At 47.1% G+C, this 17,500-nt stretch overlaps 2 protein-coding genes across 2 annotated transcripts in view; both read right to left on the minus strand.

Annotated features, from left to right (window-relative positions):
* LOC135819494 (metalloendopeptidase OMA1, mitochondrial-like) overlaps positions 1-15,603 on the minus strand; it is a 16,362-nt gene extending 759 nt beyond the window's left edge. The window contains exons 1-9 of the mRNA XM_065332711.1: positions 14,844-15,603; positions 13,830-14,064; positions 11,572-11,679; positions 7,829-7,954; positions 6,940-7,014; positions 6,319-6,450; positions 4,568-4,598; positions 3,826-3,886; positions 1-1,340 (exon numbers count right to left, since the gene is read on the minus strand). The exon at positions 1-1,340 is cut by the window's left edge and continues 759 nt beyond it. Coding sequence (XP_065188783.1) covers positions 956-1,340; positions 3,826-3,886; positions 4,568-4,598; positions 6,319-6,450; positions 6,940-7,014; positions 7,829-7,954; positions 11,572-11,679; positions 13,830-14,064; positions 14,844-15,232 — 1,542 coding nt within the window. The 5' untranslated portion in view covers positions 15,233-15,603 and the 3' untranslated portion in view covers positions 1-955. The remainder of the gene's footprint in view (positions 1,341-3,825; positions 3,887-4,567; positions 4,599-6,318; positions 6,451-6,939; positions 7,015-7,828; positions 7,955-11,571; positions 11,680-13,829; positions 14,065-14,843) is intronic.
* A 534-nt stretch (positions 15,604-16,137) lies between these two features.
* The window catches only part of LOC135819495 (flotillin-2a-like), a 13,681-nt gene continuing 12,318 nt past the window's right edge, over positions 16,138-17,500 (minus strand). Inside the window, exon 12 of the mRNA XM_065332712.1 lies at positions 16,138-17,029. Coding sequence (XP_065188784.1) covers positions 16,991-17,029 — 39 coding nt within the window. The 3' untranslated portion in view covers positions 16,138-16,990. The remainder of the gene's footprint in view (positions 17,030-17,500) is intronic.

Here is a 17,500-nt window from a genome sequence, read left to right on the forward strand (position 1 = left end):
TCTAGTCCTCCTACACATATACATCCCCAGGTCATGTGATCAGTTTCTTGCTGCACAACACGGCGTACTAGACACAGGGAATGCTACACATCCCTAGGTCATGTGATCAGTTTCTTGCTCCACAACACGGCATACTAGACACAGGGAATGCTACACATCCCTAGGTCATGTGATCAGTTTCTTGCTGCACAACACGGCATACTAGACACAGGGAATGCTACACATCCCTAGGTCATGTGATCAGTTTCTTGCTGCACAACACGGCATACTAGACACAGGGAATGCTACACATCCCTAGGTCATGTGATCAGTTTCTTGCTGCACAGCACGGCATACTAACACAGGGAATGCTACACATCCCTAGGTCATGTGATCAGTTTCTTGCTGCACAGCACGGCATACTAGACACAGGGAATGCTACACATCCCTAGGTCATGTGATCAGTTTCTTGCTGCACAGCACGGCATACTAGACACAGGGAATGCTACACATCCCTAGGTCATGTGATCAGTTTCTTGCTGCACAACACGGCATACTAGACACAGGGAATGCTACACGTCACATGCACTGGGTGGCGAGGACGAAATGTAAAGATCAATGTTGATATGACTAGGAGGCTGCGCAGTATGGGCTGCTGGGTAGGGAGTCGTACCTGAAGCATACTTCCAGTGGAGTCGGCGTCATAAGTCGGTGTCGACCAACCAAATCCCTGTGTTCACCAGCCAGTACATACTGATATGAAAATGATAGCGAGATAGCGAGAGAGAGAGAGAGAGAGAGAGAGAGAGAGAGAGAGAGAGAGAGAGAGAGAGAGAGAGAGAGAGAGAGAGAGAGAGAGAGAGAGAGAGAGAAGAGAGAGAGAGAAAAAGAGAGAGAGAGAGAAAAAGAGAGAGAGAGCCCCGTAGTCAGACATGATGGATACTAAAGTCAAGACGGGTACGACTAGCGACACAGTTCACGGTGACGACGGTGTTGACGATGCTGTCGTGGTCTTCACCATGATCTTCGTTGACGGCGGAATTGCGGTCAGAGAGGACGCCGACATGGAACGCACGCTCGGCGCATTACCAGGGTGCACCGTGGCCGGCTGCTGTTGCTGCGAACGCTGTGCTGGCTTTTGCGTGTGGGCTTGCGCTGGCGCTGGCAGGGTTGCTGGTGCTTGTGTCGGTGGCGCTTCTTGCTCGGAGTGACCAGGTGTTGTCTTCACTAGGTCTACTGGTGGGCTAGTTGTCTGTGCTGACGGCGGCGGTGATGATGATGTCGTCGATGATGTCGTTGGTGATGTCGTAGGCTGCTCCGCTGAGCTTTGCTGCTTTCCAGAACCCGGTAAATGAGATTGGCTGGGAAGGGTGAGCAGAGAACATACAGCACGAGAAACCTTAATGAATGCTACTACATGTACCGTACTTCCCCAAGAAATTGTACACTTCTCCTATACTAGTACTTCTCCAATACTAGTACTTCTCCTATACTAGTACTTCTCCAATACTACACACACACGCACGCACGCACACACACACACACACAGTACCGCTCAATGAAATCCAGTCGAGTCACTCAAGTACACGTCGGGCATTGCGCAGCCCCGGACCTGCGAACACTGGGCTGCGAAATGATGCAAGGCGCAAACTTGAGTGACGTGACTGGATTTCACTGAGCAGCAGTGCAGCACGTCTCCAATACTACCGTAAAAGTCCCTAAATAAGTACTGTAAAGGGTGAAATTTTCACAGCGTTTTTAGTTTTTAGTTCGCGTTTTCAGAATCTGGACAGGTTTGCGAGGTTTTAATTTTGCGATTGCAGAATTTGCTACTGCGGCATTCATGCTAAACCTTTTATGGATCTCCTTTTCGCGCTGTCTAAATTTCGCGATTTCCACGCGGTCGCGAATTTCGCAGAAATTAGACCATGGCAGTAATTTCACGGTTTACAGTAGCTGCCCGAAAGAAATACCGCCTTCATTCTTTAGGCTCTGTCTGTTGAAGTCAAGTCAAGCCCGATAAACGTACCGCCCGAAATAAGTACCGGTACGATGCGCACATGCAGCACGTAGCATGTACATCGACATGAAAATGACTTCTCCACCACACACTAGTCAGGTCCGAAAGTTAGTTCGTGCCCGAAAGTTAGTACGGGTGTGGTCACTAAATTCAAAAGTAAATACATACTTATTAGTGAGGTTTTGCATTCCGAAATTCGGCAAAAAGATTCGGCACGCGGGAGCGAGGGCGAAAATGCACACGAAGATTCGGCGTGTTTGTTCGGAAAAAGCTCACTTTGCCGAAAATATTTTTCGGATGCATTTTCTTGTAGAAGAGCGCTAGCGCGTGATTTATTCAACGAGGTTTCTTATCTCGGCATCGCTTGGCAGGCGTCTTTGGCGACATAGCATCGTCAGCTACCTCTGATTGCTCCTCTCCACTGCCTGTCGACTCTCTTTCGCCTGGAGTGTCCTCACCGTCATCTGTGTGGCTGAGAAGACTATGGCGACACGCATAAAATTTGACTTGGCCATGGAGTTGGTTTTTCTGAGGCGACTGAGGAGGCAGGTTTGGCCCTCGACTCTTTGGGCGATCAAAGTTCGTTGGAATCTGCAAGAAAAGGAGCACGGGACAGGACGTTGCTGATGCTGGGGCTCACGAAATGAAAACACATCATTTTCGACTTGCAAAACAAACGTTGGTGCGAAAATTCGACATTTTGATGTTCGACAAATGACCGAAGAACGCTGTACCGAAATTCGGAATGCAAAACCTCACTATTTACGGACGTTTACGGTAGTGCATGTTGAGAATGGAGCGAAAATATAACGGACACGTCTCTAATAGGAGTACATGCCAGAATGATGTGATGGGCATTGCTGGGGTATATGTACCAGGATCCACCTTACTTCGTTTTCTCACCCTTGAATCATCTTTGTGAAAAATGTCACTCATTAAAACGTTCAATTTTACTTCCTCGTACAAGTAATATTTACATAGCTTCCAGTACTTCAATGGTAGCTCCACCAAGCTCTGTTGGCCCTTTTCTTTAAAAAATTCGTTGTCAGCCATTCTACCTCGGATAAAGAGCACTAGTACAGTGAAAACTTTATAAGGCGTACTGTAAATATACAAAATTTCGGCACTTCACGATTTTTGACATTTCGGCGGCGATTTATTTTCGGCGTGGGGTAGAGGGCATGGTATAGTGCGACAGATGCTGTGAAAAATTTCATCGGCGTTTTAATTTAGGCGTTTGGGGTCGGTGCCGAATATAGCCGAAATTAAATAGCTGCCGAAAATTTGTATATGTACAGTACCCACAAGGGAACACGACAAAAGTACTGTCCTAGCCAAAGTACGTACAAGTTACTACACCCGCGCTGCAATTGAGTGTGCCAAATGTTTCGTCAACTGCAAAAAGTACGTACTAAACAATAGTACATCTTACACCGTGTACCATGGTGTACGTACTACGAGTAAGCGGTTGTGACTGTACATTAGCCATCGTACCATGCACACTGCAGGGCTCGGGGCATTGCCTAGTGCAGAGAAGAGCAAGTAACATGTCCTACAGTCCATTTCAAAACTATAGACGCGTACCTAGGCAAAAACCGTTATGCCAGCATCTATACCACATAAAATCTGTGATCACTTTGTGCATAAATTTTTTCCAAATTGGGCGTCTGTTATCCAATCGTTTAGAAACTATATGAGAGTAATTGTGGAGCGGACCTGAGCAATATTCCGAAAACTATTCTCAAAAAGGTCCAGCCAAATTTGAAATATTTCAAAAACACTGCGCGTATATAGTTTTGAAATGGACTGTAACTGCTAACACTCACTTCTTCATCCCTACGCCAGTCGACTGCCGGAGAACGGTGCGGTTGAACCACTTAGAATACCCTGTTGAAAGCCATCGGCAGAAGCAGAAACAACATAGATACAAATAAGCGGGCGGATAGGTCTGAGCAAAATAAGGGTCCATAGATAGAAGTGAACACAACACACACCCATAATGCCAACGAACACATGCATGCACGTGAGCGCGCGCGCGCACACACACACACAGACACACAGACGAAGCAATGGAGAGAACAAGTAATGTGAGGCAGCAACTTGAGCTGGGATTACAACCTATTTACTGTTGTAAGGCTAACGAACTGACCTCCATTATTTTAGTATTTTTTTTATCTGGTCTTCCACCACACAGCTAGCTGAGGTGGGGGGTTTCTGGCCAGCAGATACCTATTATTTCTTCATTTTTTGACATGCGCACACAGCACACCACCACATACCACCAGCACTGGCTGATGGTAGCCACCCAGGCGAGTGAAAGAAGAGCAAGGAGACTAAGAAAGAAAGAGGCAGAGAGAGAGAGAGAGAGAGAGAGAGAGAGAGAGAGAGAGAGAGAGAGAGAGAGAGAGAGAGAGAGAGAGAGAGAGAGAGAGAGAGAGAGAGAGAGAGAGAGAGAGAGAGAGAGAGAGAGAGAGAGAGAGAGAGAGAGAGAGAGAGAGAGAGAGAGAGAGCCACACACTCATACACACACAGCTTCCAAAGCTCGGTAAATGTGGGCTTCTCACTCACCGGCGCATTCTTCACGAGTTATCTCCATCATCTGTAAAAGAGAGCACAGGACAAGGGAAACATGGACAGTCAAGTCCGGGATGTCACTGGATGTGTGCACACACACAGCCACTGTATACGAGAGAGCTTGGAAGCTCAGGGCACTACGCTATGCTTTTTTGCCTAGCTCATTATGCATGTTATTAGAACTGCCCCTCATAATCGGATTTCCTGGCCTTTTTGTAGTAATACATTGACCTGCTGAGCCAATGAGGTAAAGTTATATACAATATTGTCCTTGCCTTGATAGTGTGCTTGTGCTTAACTGTTGCTGACGGCCGAATGCATGGTTGCCTGTGGAGCACATTACATAACTTTACAGTCTCCTATAATACGCATCCTGTCCGATGGCAAAAGAGGCTGCGGATTTAGTTTTTCTGCGCGTTATCAGCAATGAATACTGATCTTCAGCAACTTGGGTCTCCTTTAATACGCATCCTGTCTATGCTTTTGTAATGCTAACCTAATGCTCGGGATACTAGTAGCACTCGCTACTGATCTTCAGAAACTTGGCCTGACTCTCACTCACAATAAGACTGTTGTAATGTTCATCGTGCCCAAGTGGTCGCTGGTTTCTCCCACTATTTCATCGTACTGCTGTACGACATGCTAAACGACATCCTTATACCGTACAACACTGTATTGATGTATTTGATGGTACGGTACGAGACGGGATAGCGCCAGGCATGCCGATAGCACAAACAAACAAACACGGAATTAAAGCTATGTGGACCCTGGCTAGCGCCAGACGCTACTGAAGTAACGTCTTTTGCATAGCTACGGGAACAATACCACTGTTACACAATGAGGCGGAGGCTTCCAAGCCTTGGGCACGCATTATGTTCGTACGTCCTCATTATACATGTACTACTATTATTACACACAGTTGTCAATCCCAGCAGAATCGGATATGAGTTGACAGCGCCCCTAGCGCTTTCTGTTATCCTTGTTCCGCCATACTGGGCTTTAAATGGTGGGTTATTTTCTTGATGTTCATATCACCTGATGAGTGACTGAGATGGCATGAAATTTAAGTTGTGACTGATCAGGCCATCTGTTGTTCTGACTAGTGTGTACTACTATTATTACATATATTATTATACTCAATCTGCGGACAGAACTGTTTCGTCCTTTGTGGACTCGTCAGCGCAGCACAGAGGAAATGAGGCCGAACCTGATAGCAATGGAAATAAAAATTTCCAATCAGGCCCGAACGTACCTTGCCAGAGTGCTCAAACTGACAAGTCAGTGAGCTCTGCATAACGCAAACAGCAAAGGCACTACCCCACGCAAGAGTGCTCAACTGCTACAAGAGCAGGAGCGAAATACTCAATCTCAATCACATATTATTATATATAATTATTACAGGTAGACTACCTTTAATTCGGAACCTAAGTTTTCCAGGCTCCAACTTCGAATTATCCAGAACTTCTAATCAAATGCAGCCCCATGCACCGACTCGTATGTATGTCAATATGCTCTAAATCACATGCTGATTATTCTTGCACATTACTTTTATTTGCATCTGCTCAACATAGTTGATCATGTGCAACAGACCAGGCACGTTCGTTTCGTGAAAACACTGGAGACGAAGTCATTCGACGTTTATCTTTATGTTCTAGTGACGAAGTTGGCAGTTTCTGAAGCTGTCGTGAAATTATTATACTGCCTGCCCATGATTGGGTCAGGCTTAAGTAGCCGCTGTACCGTACCTCTGTGAGACGATTCGTCAGCGCCTGTCTCCTGTGCTCCCCGGTCGGATGCGTGGACAGCCACTCCATATCCTCTGGGATCTCGGATATGCGCGAGAAAAACTCAGGTGCATTGCGCATGTCAAAGCATGCCTGTGACGAAGACAGCAGCGAGAGAGACAAAAGTGGAAACAGCAGCAAAAAGACATTATTATCATCATCAGCAGCAGCAGTAATGACAGCGGCACAGGACGAACAACAGCAGCAGCAGCAAGAACAAGAACGGGGCAAAGCAAGACATGATGAAGAGCATACAGACCCCCAACACACACACACACACACACACACACACACACAAACCCCCAACACACACACACACACACACACACACACACACACACACACACACACACACAAACACACACATACACACATACACACATACACACACACATACACACACACATACACACACACATACACACACACACACACACACACATCTCTGCTTTCCCAGGTATCATCTTATGCGTGGTAGTTTCATGGGGGTCAACTGTCAGTGCAGTGTACAAATTACAATGCCAAGCTCCTGATACCAGGGCTAGGTGTTTTCCAGTCAAGTGGCAGTGTGAAAAGTCTTACCCTGGCCGCCATTTCCATGCCCAAATCATCAGCTTCTTTCTCACGCATACGCGAGTACGGCATACTGACAAACACCTGTGCACGGTGCGAAAACAGGTATAGAACCGTGTAAGGAAGTCGGCATATACGTGCACGCACACTCCCATACCCCAGACAGACAGACAGACAGACAGACGGACAGACGGACAGACAGACAGAGAAGACAGACAGTCAGAGAGACAGACAGACAGTCAGAGAGACAGACACACACACACACACACACACACACACACACACACACACACACACACACACACACACACACACACACACACACATACACACACAACAACAAAAACCATCCACTAAAATCTAAGACCAACATGAAAATGTTAAAACGACTCGAGAGACCCCTGAGCCCAAAAACATTCACGGTTCGCGTCAGACTCGGCTAGAGGCCGAGTTTTCCGCGTCCGTAGGAACGCCACCACCCTTCAAGGATCAAGGCGCAGATGCAGCTCCTAAAGCGGTGGGAGGTGAGGAGATCAGACGCAGCAAAGTATAGTCACAGACCTAAAATCTCATTCACTGAGTTCAGTATACAGCACAATCAGCGCCATGCTGCATGCTGCATGCAGCATGGTGACTAACCTCAAAGAACCATTTCTCTCCAAAGTACTAGTAGATGAGAAAAGAGAAACCTACACCTGTGAAGGCATTAACTGCAAAAATCCCATATTTTGCAATAATATGCTAGTTTTTACAAGAATATGCTAGTTTTCACAAGAATATGCTAGTTTTCTGCAAAACTTGCCGGATCATGCCAGCGCAGTGCTAGTTTCCAGAAAGTGCTAATTATGCTAGATATAGTGCTACCATTATCCGCCTGGGCCTATGCAGGGTGACTAACCTTGGAGAACCATTTCTCTCCAAAGTAGATGAAAGAAGAGAAACCAACACCTGTGAAAGCATTGACTGCAATAGTCACCGGCAGGATGATCATGTTCAGTAGCTTGTGCTGACTGACAGCTTCTTCCTGAGGTGAGAGCAGAGAAGATACGAGAACAGAGCATGTCAAGGGATGCAGGACATGCTGGATAACCATCCCGACAGTCACACATTCCCAACTCATCACAACCACGCGCTCTCAGCCGAACCATACAGGCACCAGCAAGGACACTTCCGTTGAGAGATAATAAATTATATTGTTCCACGTCTCTAGACAGCTCACAGTCACACAGACACACTGACACACACACGCACTCACACACGCACGCACGCACACACACACACCAGACACAGACACACACATGCACGCACGCATGCACACACACATACATACACACACACACGCACGCACGCACGCACACACCAGTGGAGCATGTGTGTTTGCTGGCACACAGACGGACTTAAAACTCTGTGAGTTTAGGAAAACTTGGAAAGAAGGGAAAAGAAATAGCCAGCCACAGCACCACCCATTACCCAATGTCTAAGAGCACATTACATCATGGCTAAAATGCATTACCTAATGTCTAAGAACACATTACATCATGGCTAAAATGCATTACCTAATGTCTAAGAACACATTACATCATGGCTAAAATGTAGGGGTCAAAGGGGTGTACCGGGTACCCGGGTACCCGACCGTTAATCTCAGGTACCGTTAGTAAAAGGGTACCCTTTTGGATTTTCATGAACCAGTCAGTACGGAGCAACACTGCTGGGTTCGTGTATTTCAGGTAAGGGTGGCCACATCATGCGAATTATTTTGTCCAAAATTGAAATTCAAAAAGCGAAAAAAACAGTCAAAATGTTTTAAGAAAATTCAAAAAATCCCCCAAAATGCAGAAAAAATTCGATCCGTTGCCATGGTTTTTACAGTACTCGTACGCGCTCGTACTCAATAGTTCCAAAAAAAGCAAAAAATTAAAATAAATCCACAAACTGCTTTTATCATGTGTGTCTGTGTGCTTCCAAATTCGGGGATGGGTGTCAAAAGGTCAAAGATCAAAGGTGTGTATTTGAAAGTACTGTTTTCACATGTCAAACTTGGTAATATAATGAGCAGCACATGTACTCTCCAGATGTGACAGCACTGTCGTTCTCCAAAAACGGCCAAAATTCAATCCTGATGGGGCCAAAATTCCAAAAAAATTCAAAGTGCGAAAATCCAACCAAAATTCAAAAATAATTGAAAACATTTTGTGGACAAGCCTGTAGCGACCTGACTCACTGACTATTACGTCATTCTACAAACGCATGTGCAAGAAATAAAATCATTCTCTTTGGTCACAACTTCTTCGTTGTCCGGTTGGCCAAAGTAGCCGTCGTCTAGGGCCCGACGTAAAACCCTAAATTGGTGACCCCCGACGCTGCGCTCTTCGGAGTTTTGAGCATGCCATCCCTGAGCTCGGCCCGCCGCAGTTTCCTGCTCGCCTCAACTCTCGGGATCCCGTCAATCGCCGGCTGTTGACGTAAAACTTGAGCCTCACCACCACTCGTCACTGGATCCGCCTCGGAGCTGCTGTGGCCCCTGCCACCCTCCCGGCCCACCTGGATACCCCGCTATCCTGCCACGGCACTTCGTCCAGTCGTCTTCGTCCTGGCCTCAAGCTGGAAATTGGCCACCTCCACCCGTCGTACCAGCTCACTCACTGTGCACGCACGCAGGCACACGCCCGGCACCGGACCCCATGGAGCTGCGCTCGCCTCCATCTGTCCCCGCCTCAGTCGGCACGCCTCGCCCCAGTACAGCGCTCCTGCTGGTATCCCGCCAAGCCTGCAACATGCAGCCGCCTCTGACATGATCATACTCCTCTGTCACGCGTACATTCTTTTCTTTCTTTCCGCCTCTGACACGATAACACTCCTCTGTCACGCGTACATTTCCTCTTTTCTTTCTTTCTGCCTCTGACATGCTCTCCACCTCTGTCACGTTAACACACCTCTGACACGTTAACCCGCCTCTGTCATGCATCTCTCTCTTTCCGCTTTCTGCATTTTTGATTTTGTTTCGGCCTTTGTTGCCACGTCTCAAACAAATTTCATACACGCAGCGCTCTCGCCTGTACATATGTTGTATCATATTATTATATTTTTGCCGTTCCGCCTTGTACATGCTGCGCTTTCCTTTCTCTTCTCTTTCTTGTTTCTTGTTTATCGTGCTTCGCTCCTCCCGACCTCACCACTGGCGGGGGAGTACTGTAGCGACCTGACTCACTCAATTACGTCATTCTACAAACGCATGTGCAAGAAATAAAATCATTCTCTTTGGTCACAACTTCTTCGTTGTCCGGTTGGCCAAAGTAGCCGTCGTCTAGGGCCCGACGTAAAACCCTAAAAGCCTAATTCCAGGCGGGAGTCAATTATTTACAGCTTCATGCTTGATGTCTGCATTGTTGTTGCATTTTCGCACCTAGTAGATCTACTCCTGCGACTATCAGACCCCAATCGATTTGCGAATCACAATGTGATATCAAAATGCAACCCGAGAACAGATGAATTAAACTCTTGATTTACGTGAAAATTGCACAAAAAATTATACATGGCTGCTAAAGGGTACCCGTTAACCCGGCCGTTAAGAAAATTACCCGTTCGTTAGTTAAAGGTACACCCGTTTGACCCCTACTAAAATGCATTACCTAATGTCTAAGAACACATTACATCATGGCTAAAATGCATTACCTAATGTCTAAGAACACATTACATCATGGCTAAAATGCATTACCTAATGTCTAAGAACACATTACGTCATGGCTAAAATGCATTACCTAATGTCTAAGAACACATTACATCATGGCTAAAAATCCTTTCCTTATGTCTAAGAACACATTACATCATGGCTAAAATGCATTACCTAATGTCTAAGAACACATTACATCATGGCTAAAATGCATTACCTAATGTCTAAGAACACATTACATTATGGCTAAAATGCATTACCTAATGTCTAAGAACACATTACATCATGGCTAAAATGCATTACCTAATGTCTAAGAACACATTACCTACTGGCTAAAAATGCATTACCTAATGGCTAACAATACACCACCTAATAGCTAAGAACACATTAATGAAAATAATCGACTGATGAATGTGACATAAAAATCGATTTTGGAAAACGTTCATGACTTCGTTCTTGTAAGGCGATGACAGCAGAACTAGTTCTCTTTACTGCTATTTTAAAACACATTAATGGCCAACAATACACCACCTACTGTAAATATACAAAATTTCGGCGCTGCAAAATTTCGGCACTTCACGATGTTTGACATTTCGGCGGCGATTTATTTTCGGCGTGGGGTAGAGGGCATGGTATAGTGCGACAGATGCTGTGAAAAATTTCATCGGCGTTTTAATTTAGGCGTTTTGGGTCGGTGCCGAATATAGCCGAAATTAAATAGCTGCCGAAAATTTGTATATTTACAGTAATAGCTAAGAACACATCACTATTACTGTAGTACAGCAGTGCTCAATGAAATCCAGTCGGGTCACTCAAGCACGCCATGCCGGGCATTGCACAACCCTAGACCTGCGAACACTGGCCTGCGTAACGATGCAAGGTGCAAATGTTTAAAAGTGACGCGACTGGATCTCATTGAGCTAGCGCTGTACGTGTACGTGTGTACGTAATGGCTAGCAGTAGTAGATTACCTGATGTCTTAGAACAGTGTGTGCCATCTCGTGACCCAGCAGCACCGCCAGGTCATTGCGATCCTTTGTGACATCCAGTATGCCGGTGTAGACCACGACGGTGCCACCCTGTTCAAAACAGTACAGTATTACATCAGTATACATAGACAGACACACACACAGGCACATAGACACACACACACACAGGCACATAGACAGACAAACACACAGGCACAAACACACACACACACACACGCGCACACACACACAGAAGGGAAATGCTCACCATCAAATGGTGGATAAAAACCGTTTCGACTGCTTTTTAGACAGTAACGGGTAAAGAAAAAAGGAAAAAGAAACTCATATAATGCAATTCGAAGAGATAGGCCCCCAGTACAGTTGGGGTGTGGTTGTGTCCGTATGGTATGGTGTGTCATGTACAGGTAGTTGCGTTGTGATGTATGGTAATTTGTAGGGCGAATGTCGAGAAGGCTATGAAAATAACGATTCGACAAGAACAAGTGACTACGAGAGGTTGGCAAGGTTGGCGATCGTCCACCCCCGGCCCTTTAGAGGCCGGAATGGCGAGTTCAAATCTTGATTTTAAGGACGTCCAACTATCCTCGCTGGGTGGCCGATCGCCCACCAAGTGCTCTACAACAGGTTCACCAAACAGTTTTAATACAACGGCCAGTCGCGCCATGTTCGCTCCCTTCGCCTTAGCCATAGGACATAGCTTGAGTTCAGCGCTGCTTGGCGACAATTCCTCCGCAAGAGCCTGCGCTGTTCCTTAGTGCAGCGCAAGGATCTCGCGAAGGAATCCAAGCTGGTGGATATGGCGCCTCTCGCTCCCACCTCTGCTGTGTGACTTTCCGTATCCCAGCCATTCCTTACACACGCGCTATGAAGGTGACGATAGCGTTCGATTTTGATTTCGCGCGATTGTGCAAAGCGATCTTCACTACATACCGTGAGTTCCAGCCACAGAACTCTTCTCAATTCTTTGGAGAAGAGCACTATGTCTGGACGACAGGTTGTAGGTGCTATGAAGTGGGGGAAAACAAGTTTCTCATCCTTCATGTCCACCAGGACCTGCCAGTCTGCTGAGCTAGTTACGAATTGGTCATTTAGCCGTTTGCGTTGGGAGGGGGGCTGTTTGGGGAGATTCTCTCCTGCCTTGCAGAAAGTTATGTAATCAATTCTCTTCTGTTTACTCTGCGTTTCTGCTGATGCTGTGGCCTTTTGATAAGTTTGGATGGTTTCGTTTACTAGTTTTACTATGCATTTCAGTACGAAGAAGAAGAAGAAGAAGAAGAAGAAGAAGAAGAAGAAGAAGAAGAAGAAGAAGAAGAAGAAGAAGAAGAAGAAGAAGAAGAAGAAGAAGAAGAAGAAGAAGAAGAAGAAGAAGAAGAAGAAGAAGAAGAAGAAGAAGAAGAAGAAGAAGAAGAAGAAGGGAAATGCTCACCATCAAATGGTGGATAAAAACCGTTTCGACTGCTTTTTAGACAGTAACGGGTAAAGAAAAAAGGAAAAAGAAACTCATATAATGCAATTCGAAGAGATAGGCCCCCAGTACAGTTGGGGTGTGGTTGTGTCCGTATGGTATGGTGTGTCATGTACAGGTAGTTGCGTTGTGATGTATGGTAATTTGTAGGGCGAATGTCGAGAAGGCTATGAAAATAACGATTCGACAAGAACAAGTGACTACGAGAGGTTGGCAAGGTTGGCGATCGTCCACCCCCGGCCCTTTAGAGGCCGGAATGGCGAGTTCAAATCTTGATTTTAAGGACGTCCAACTAAGAAGAAGAAGAAAAAGAAGAAGAAGACACCCATACAAAGTGATCATGCCAAATGTTCCAAAAGAGACGCTTCCTCTTCTTTCTGTGCTCTCTTACACTCTGCGAATGCGTGCATGCAAGTGTGTGTGTGTGTGTGTGTGTGTGTGTGTGTGTGTGTGTGTGTGTGTGTGCATGTGCATGTGTGGGTGTGTGTATGTGCATATGTGTGTGTGTGTATGTGCATGTGCATGCATCCATGGACATACACACACATGGACACACATGAGTACAGTCAACTTTGCGTATAACGACACTCGGCGGGGCATCAGAAAAAGTGTCCTTACTCGCGAAGTCTCATGGCATTAGATGGGACTTTGCTCTGGGCATGGAAATTCTGTCGTTATTCACGAATAGTCGTTATATCCGCAGTCATTATTAGCAAAGTTGACTGTATGACATTCTGTTCACATTGCAAAGGTAACTGGCACAGGGCCACCATACCGGGAAAGACACGGCGTTCTTCACGGGTGAATCAACCACGGCCAGCTCCCAGTCGACTTGCTGGGCACATGGATTAGCCTTGACGAGTTGCACCATGACACGGGAGACTTTCTTGTACAGCCGATGGTTGTTGGGCAGAATAACAGCATTGGCATCTTCTTGAATCGACTGCAGAATGCCCTCGCGTGCTGCGGTGTCCAGGAACAGCTTTTCTGACTCGGTAAGCCACAGTACCCTGTACAAGTGGGGGAGGGAGAGAGAGAGGAGAGAGAGAGAGAGAGAGAGAGAGAGAGAGAGAGAGAGAGAGAGAGAGAGAGAGAGAGAGAGAGAGAGAGAGAGAGGAAGAGGGAGGAAGAGGGAGAGGGAGGGAGGGAGGGAGGGAGAGAGATAGAGATAGAGAGAGAGAGATAGAGATAGATAGATGGAGAAAAAAAAGAGAGAGAGAGAGAGAGAGAGAGAGAGAGAGAGAGAGAGAGAGAGAGAGAGAGAGAGAGAGGGGAGAGGAAGAGGGAGAGGGAGGGAGAGAGAGATAGATAGAGAAAGAGAGAAAGAGAGAGAGAGAGAGAGAGAGAGAGAGAGAGAGAGAGAGAGAGAGAGAGAGAGAGAGAGAGAGAGAGAGAGAGAGAGAGAGAGAGAGAGAGAGAGAGAGAGAGAGAGAGGTGGTAGAGAGTGACATCACATGCCATATCTCTTGCCGTTTCCCACCAAAACGTATGTGATTCAGAGTTGCGGACATTTCAAAGTCACGGGCAGTGCCCGGTCCCGGACCGCCCGAATAAACGACGTGTGAGTGTAAATGTAACGTGTTCTCCGGAGTATAACTTAAGCTGCACCTACAGATGTGTTGTCACGGAATGCGACACCTACCCTGTATATCACGGCTCATTTGACCAACGTGGTATAAGCCGCTCTGACCTTTTTGGGTTGATTAGAAGTGTTTAAAGTGCGGCTTATACTCCGGAAAACACGATTATACTAATTATTCAAGCCACCCCGGGGACTCCACTCGCTCACCGTCGACGGCCATTGACGATATCAGTATGCGACGCCGCATAGCCAGCCAGTCCGACGTACGACAGAAGCCCGGCGATCACCAGCTGCCGACTCAGGATGGCGCGCGTCTCCGGCTTGAGCCATGGCCACAGGTAGCGCCGTATCACTCGCGTCGCAATGATGGCTGGTGCTCGCAAAGACACCGCTGCCAGCAGGCCTAGTGGAATGGGAGCAGCTCGCCGCCCGCTGGTCTGGAAGCTCCGGCGGTGGGGTCGCGAGGCCACCGGCGGCTTGCGGCAGAGCGTGCGCACTGCAGCAGGCCTGGGCCTGGACAATGCAATCCCTGCATGACTTCGAGTCGCTGTGAAGACTACCGGGCGACAGACATTGTGCAGTTTGAGCCGGAACATTACGGAACGCACCGCGTACCGCCACCTGCCCACTCCCTGGCCCTGGGCTCACTTCAAGAGATAATCAATAATACAAATGCCACGGGCACCTAGTTGCTTGCAGAGCGACTAACTAATTGCTTTAGCAGCAGAGTTCAGCTTGCGAATTCACCAGTTGAATAGAATTCAAATTTGTCACCGCCTGTGAGAAGTTGTGTTCGAGCAATCCGCGGATTCTGAAGGGTCTGCCAGAGCTGGGCTGGGTTTCTCCACCTACTGCCTAAGCTTTTCTCCTCCAACAGAAGACACTAATGGTGCAAAGCGTGCTACGCAAGAAAAAAGACTTCAATCAAATCGAGCCAGTGTGGCGAACTAACTTGTTTTGGCCTGCCTGAAAAATCAAAAAATTCAAGGGTGGTATCGGGAAAGTACGCCTTTCTCCCCACTACGTCATGCATTATGTCATCGAACTTGATCAAAGCTCGAAGTCGACAGGGAACGCCGATACGAAACGAATCCAGAATCGACATCGAGCACTGACTGTAAATGCACTAGTCTTTGAAAATTAGCTGTATAGTGTAGCAGGTAGTACTGTACTGTAGTATTTTTTTTCAAGTGGCACGGCCGGCCAAGCTGCAACCAGCTAGCAGCAGACTGGATAATTCGAAGGTACATGACTCGCTGCACTGTGTTCGTACTGGACCGATGGCAAAGAAAAGACACCAAAAGCAAGGTGCGTTTGAGAAGTGAAGCAAGCTTGTGTATCAGCCCCCCCCCCCCCCCCCTACACACACACGCACACACAAGCACGAAAGCGTGCATGTGTCAACGGCGCAACACGACGCACCATACGCACAGTCCGGGTGCCACTGGGCCATGTTACCCACAAGCACAACAACACACTGACCGCACACACACTGACCATGTCGGTAACCAAAAGCTGTATTGCACAGCAGCACCAACCAGCCGCTGTGTCGGAAGTTAAAGATACTCTAGGAAAAAAGCCCATAGCTAGAATTCAGTCAGTTGATCTCTCTAAGAAAGTCCCATATCGACTAAACATGCATAGACAGCTGCACAGTCATGTGGGCGTGGGAATTCAAAAACAAACAAGGCTAAAATGGCAATAACGCTGTAAGACTTCCTAAATGAGAGGGGAGGGGAGAGGGCATTGAGCAAGAAGCCGAGAGAAAATCGGCAATGCCAACGGAAAGCTGCTAAGAAACGCTTATTGCTAGGAGCCCGGCACAGCACGTACCATGACAGTGCACGCGTCATACAGGAAAAAGACCCAGCTCTCCTGCACCGGGCAGAGAACACATACTAGGGTTAAGTCGGTAAGAAGTCCGTGACTGTCGCGGCGCGTGGCGGCCATTATACTAGAATACTACACACTGTGCACAGCGTGTCCTCAGGTGCACCTCTTTGAGAACAAACTGCAAGATTAGACGCCGGGAGAGAATACTAAAATCGGCCTACAGAGTCACCAGAGCGAAACACAACCTTAACTGGATCATTCGTTCAGCTCATCCGGCCGAACAATGTAGCGTACGGACGACGTACGGCAAGTGTTAGTGGTGCATGGTATTGAAAACTGGAGCAATGTAAACCGAACTGAGTCGACGAAGCAGACGCGCATACGGGCCCGCAGCTTGCAGTACGGAAAACACACCCGTGGACGAGCAGGGAGAGAACACAGGCCTGTTTCCTGGCCGACGGCAGACAAGACAAGCGGACAAGGACAATGACGCTCAGTAGTTAAAGGCATCTAGCGAACATCTAGCGAACAGTTTCGGCACCGGGAATCTTGGCGAGGGTCTGTGCAGAGTAAGGAAAAGAGAGAGAAAAAAGAACAACGATAAGTGGCCCTGCTGCAGGTCTGATGTAGTGAATTCCAATCAATACGCACACTCAGAGCACTACACACGTACGAGAGAGGCACCTCAGGACCCTCGCTATGCTAGTCGTGTGACAATTCCTAGTTACGGCCAGTCTTCGGTCCCGAACTTCCAGATCAGGGGAGCTTCACTGTACAATCATGTGCTTCACTATTAGCCAGGATCAAGTCTTGCTCCTGCTGTGTAATAATAAAAATAATAATAATAATAATAATAACACAGTCGCACGTAAGGGAACATTAATATTGTGCAACACTAATGTTCGGTCCGCTGCTGTCTCTTGATGAACCTTTCCGTTGTTCTAGTTCAGTATCATTAGCTGTAGATCATCCTGCTGTGTGGTCCGGCTATATACAGTTGTGGCAAGTGAAATCCGACACTTGCCATAGGG

This window comes from Sycon ciliatum, chromosome 6 (genome assembly GCF_964019385.1).
Source record: "Sycon ciliatum chromosome 6, ocSycCili1.1, whole genome shotgun sequence".
NCBI classification, from domain to species: Eukaryota; Metazoa; Porifera; class Calcarea; order Leucosolenida; family Sycettidae; genus Sycon; species Sycon ciliatum.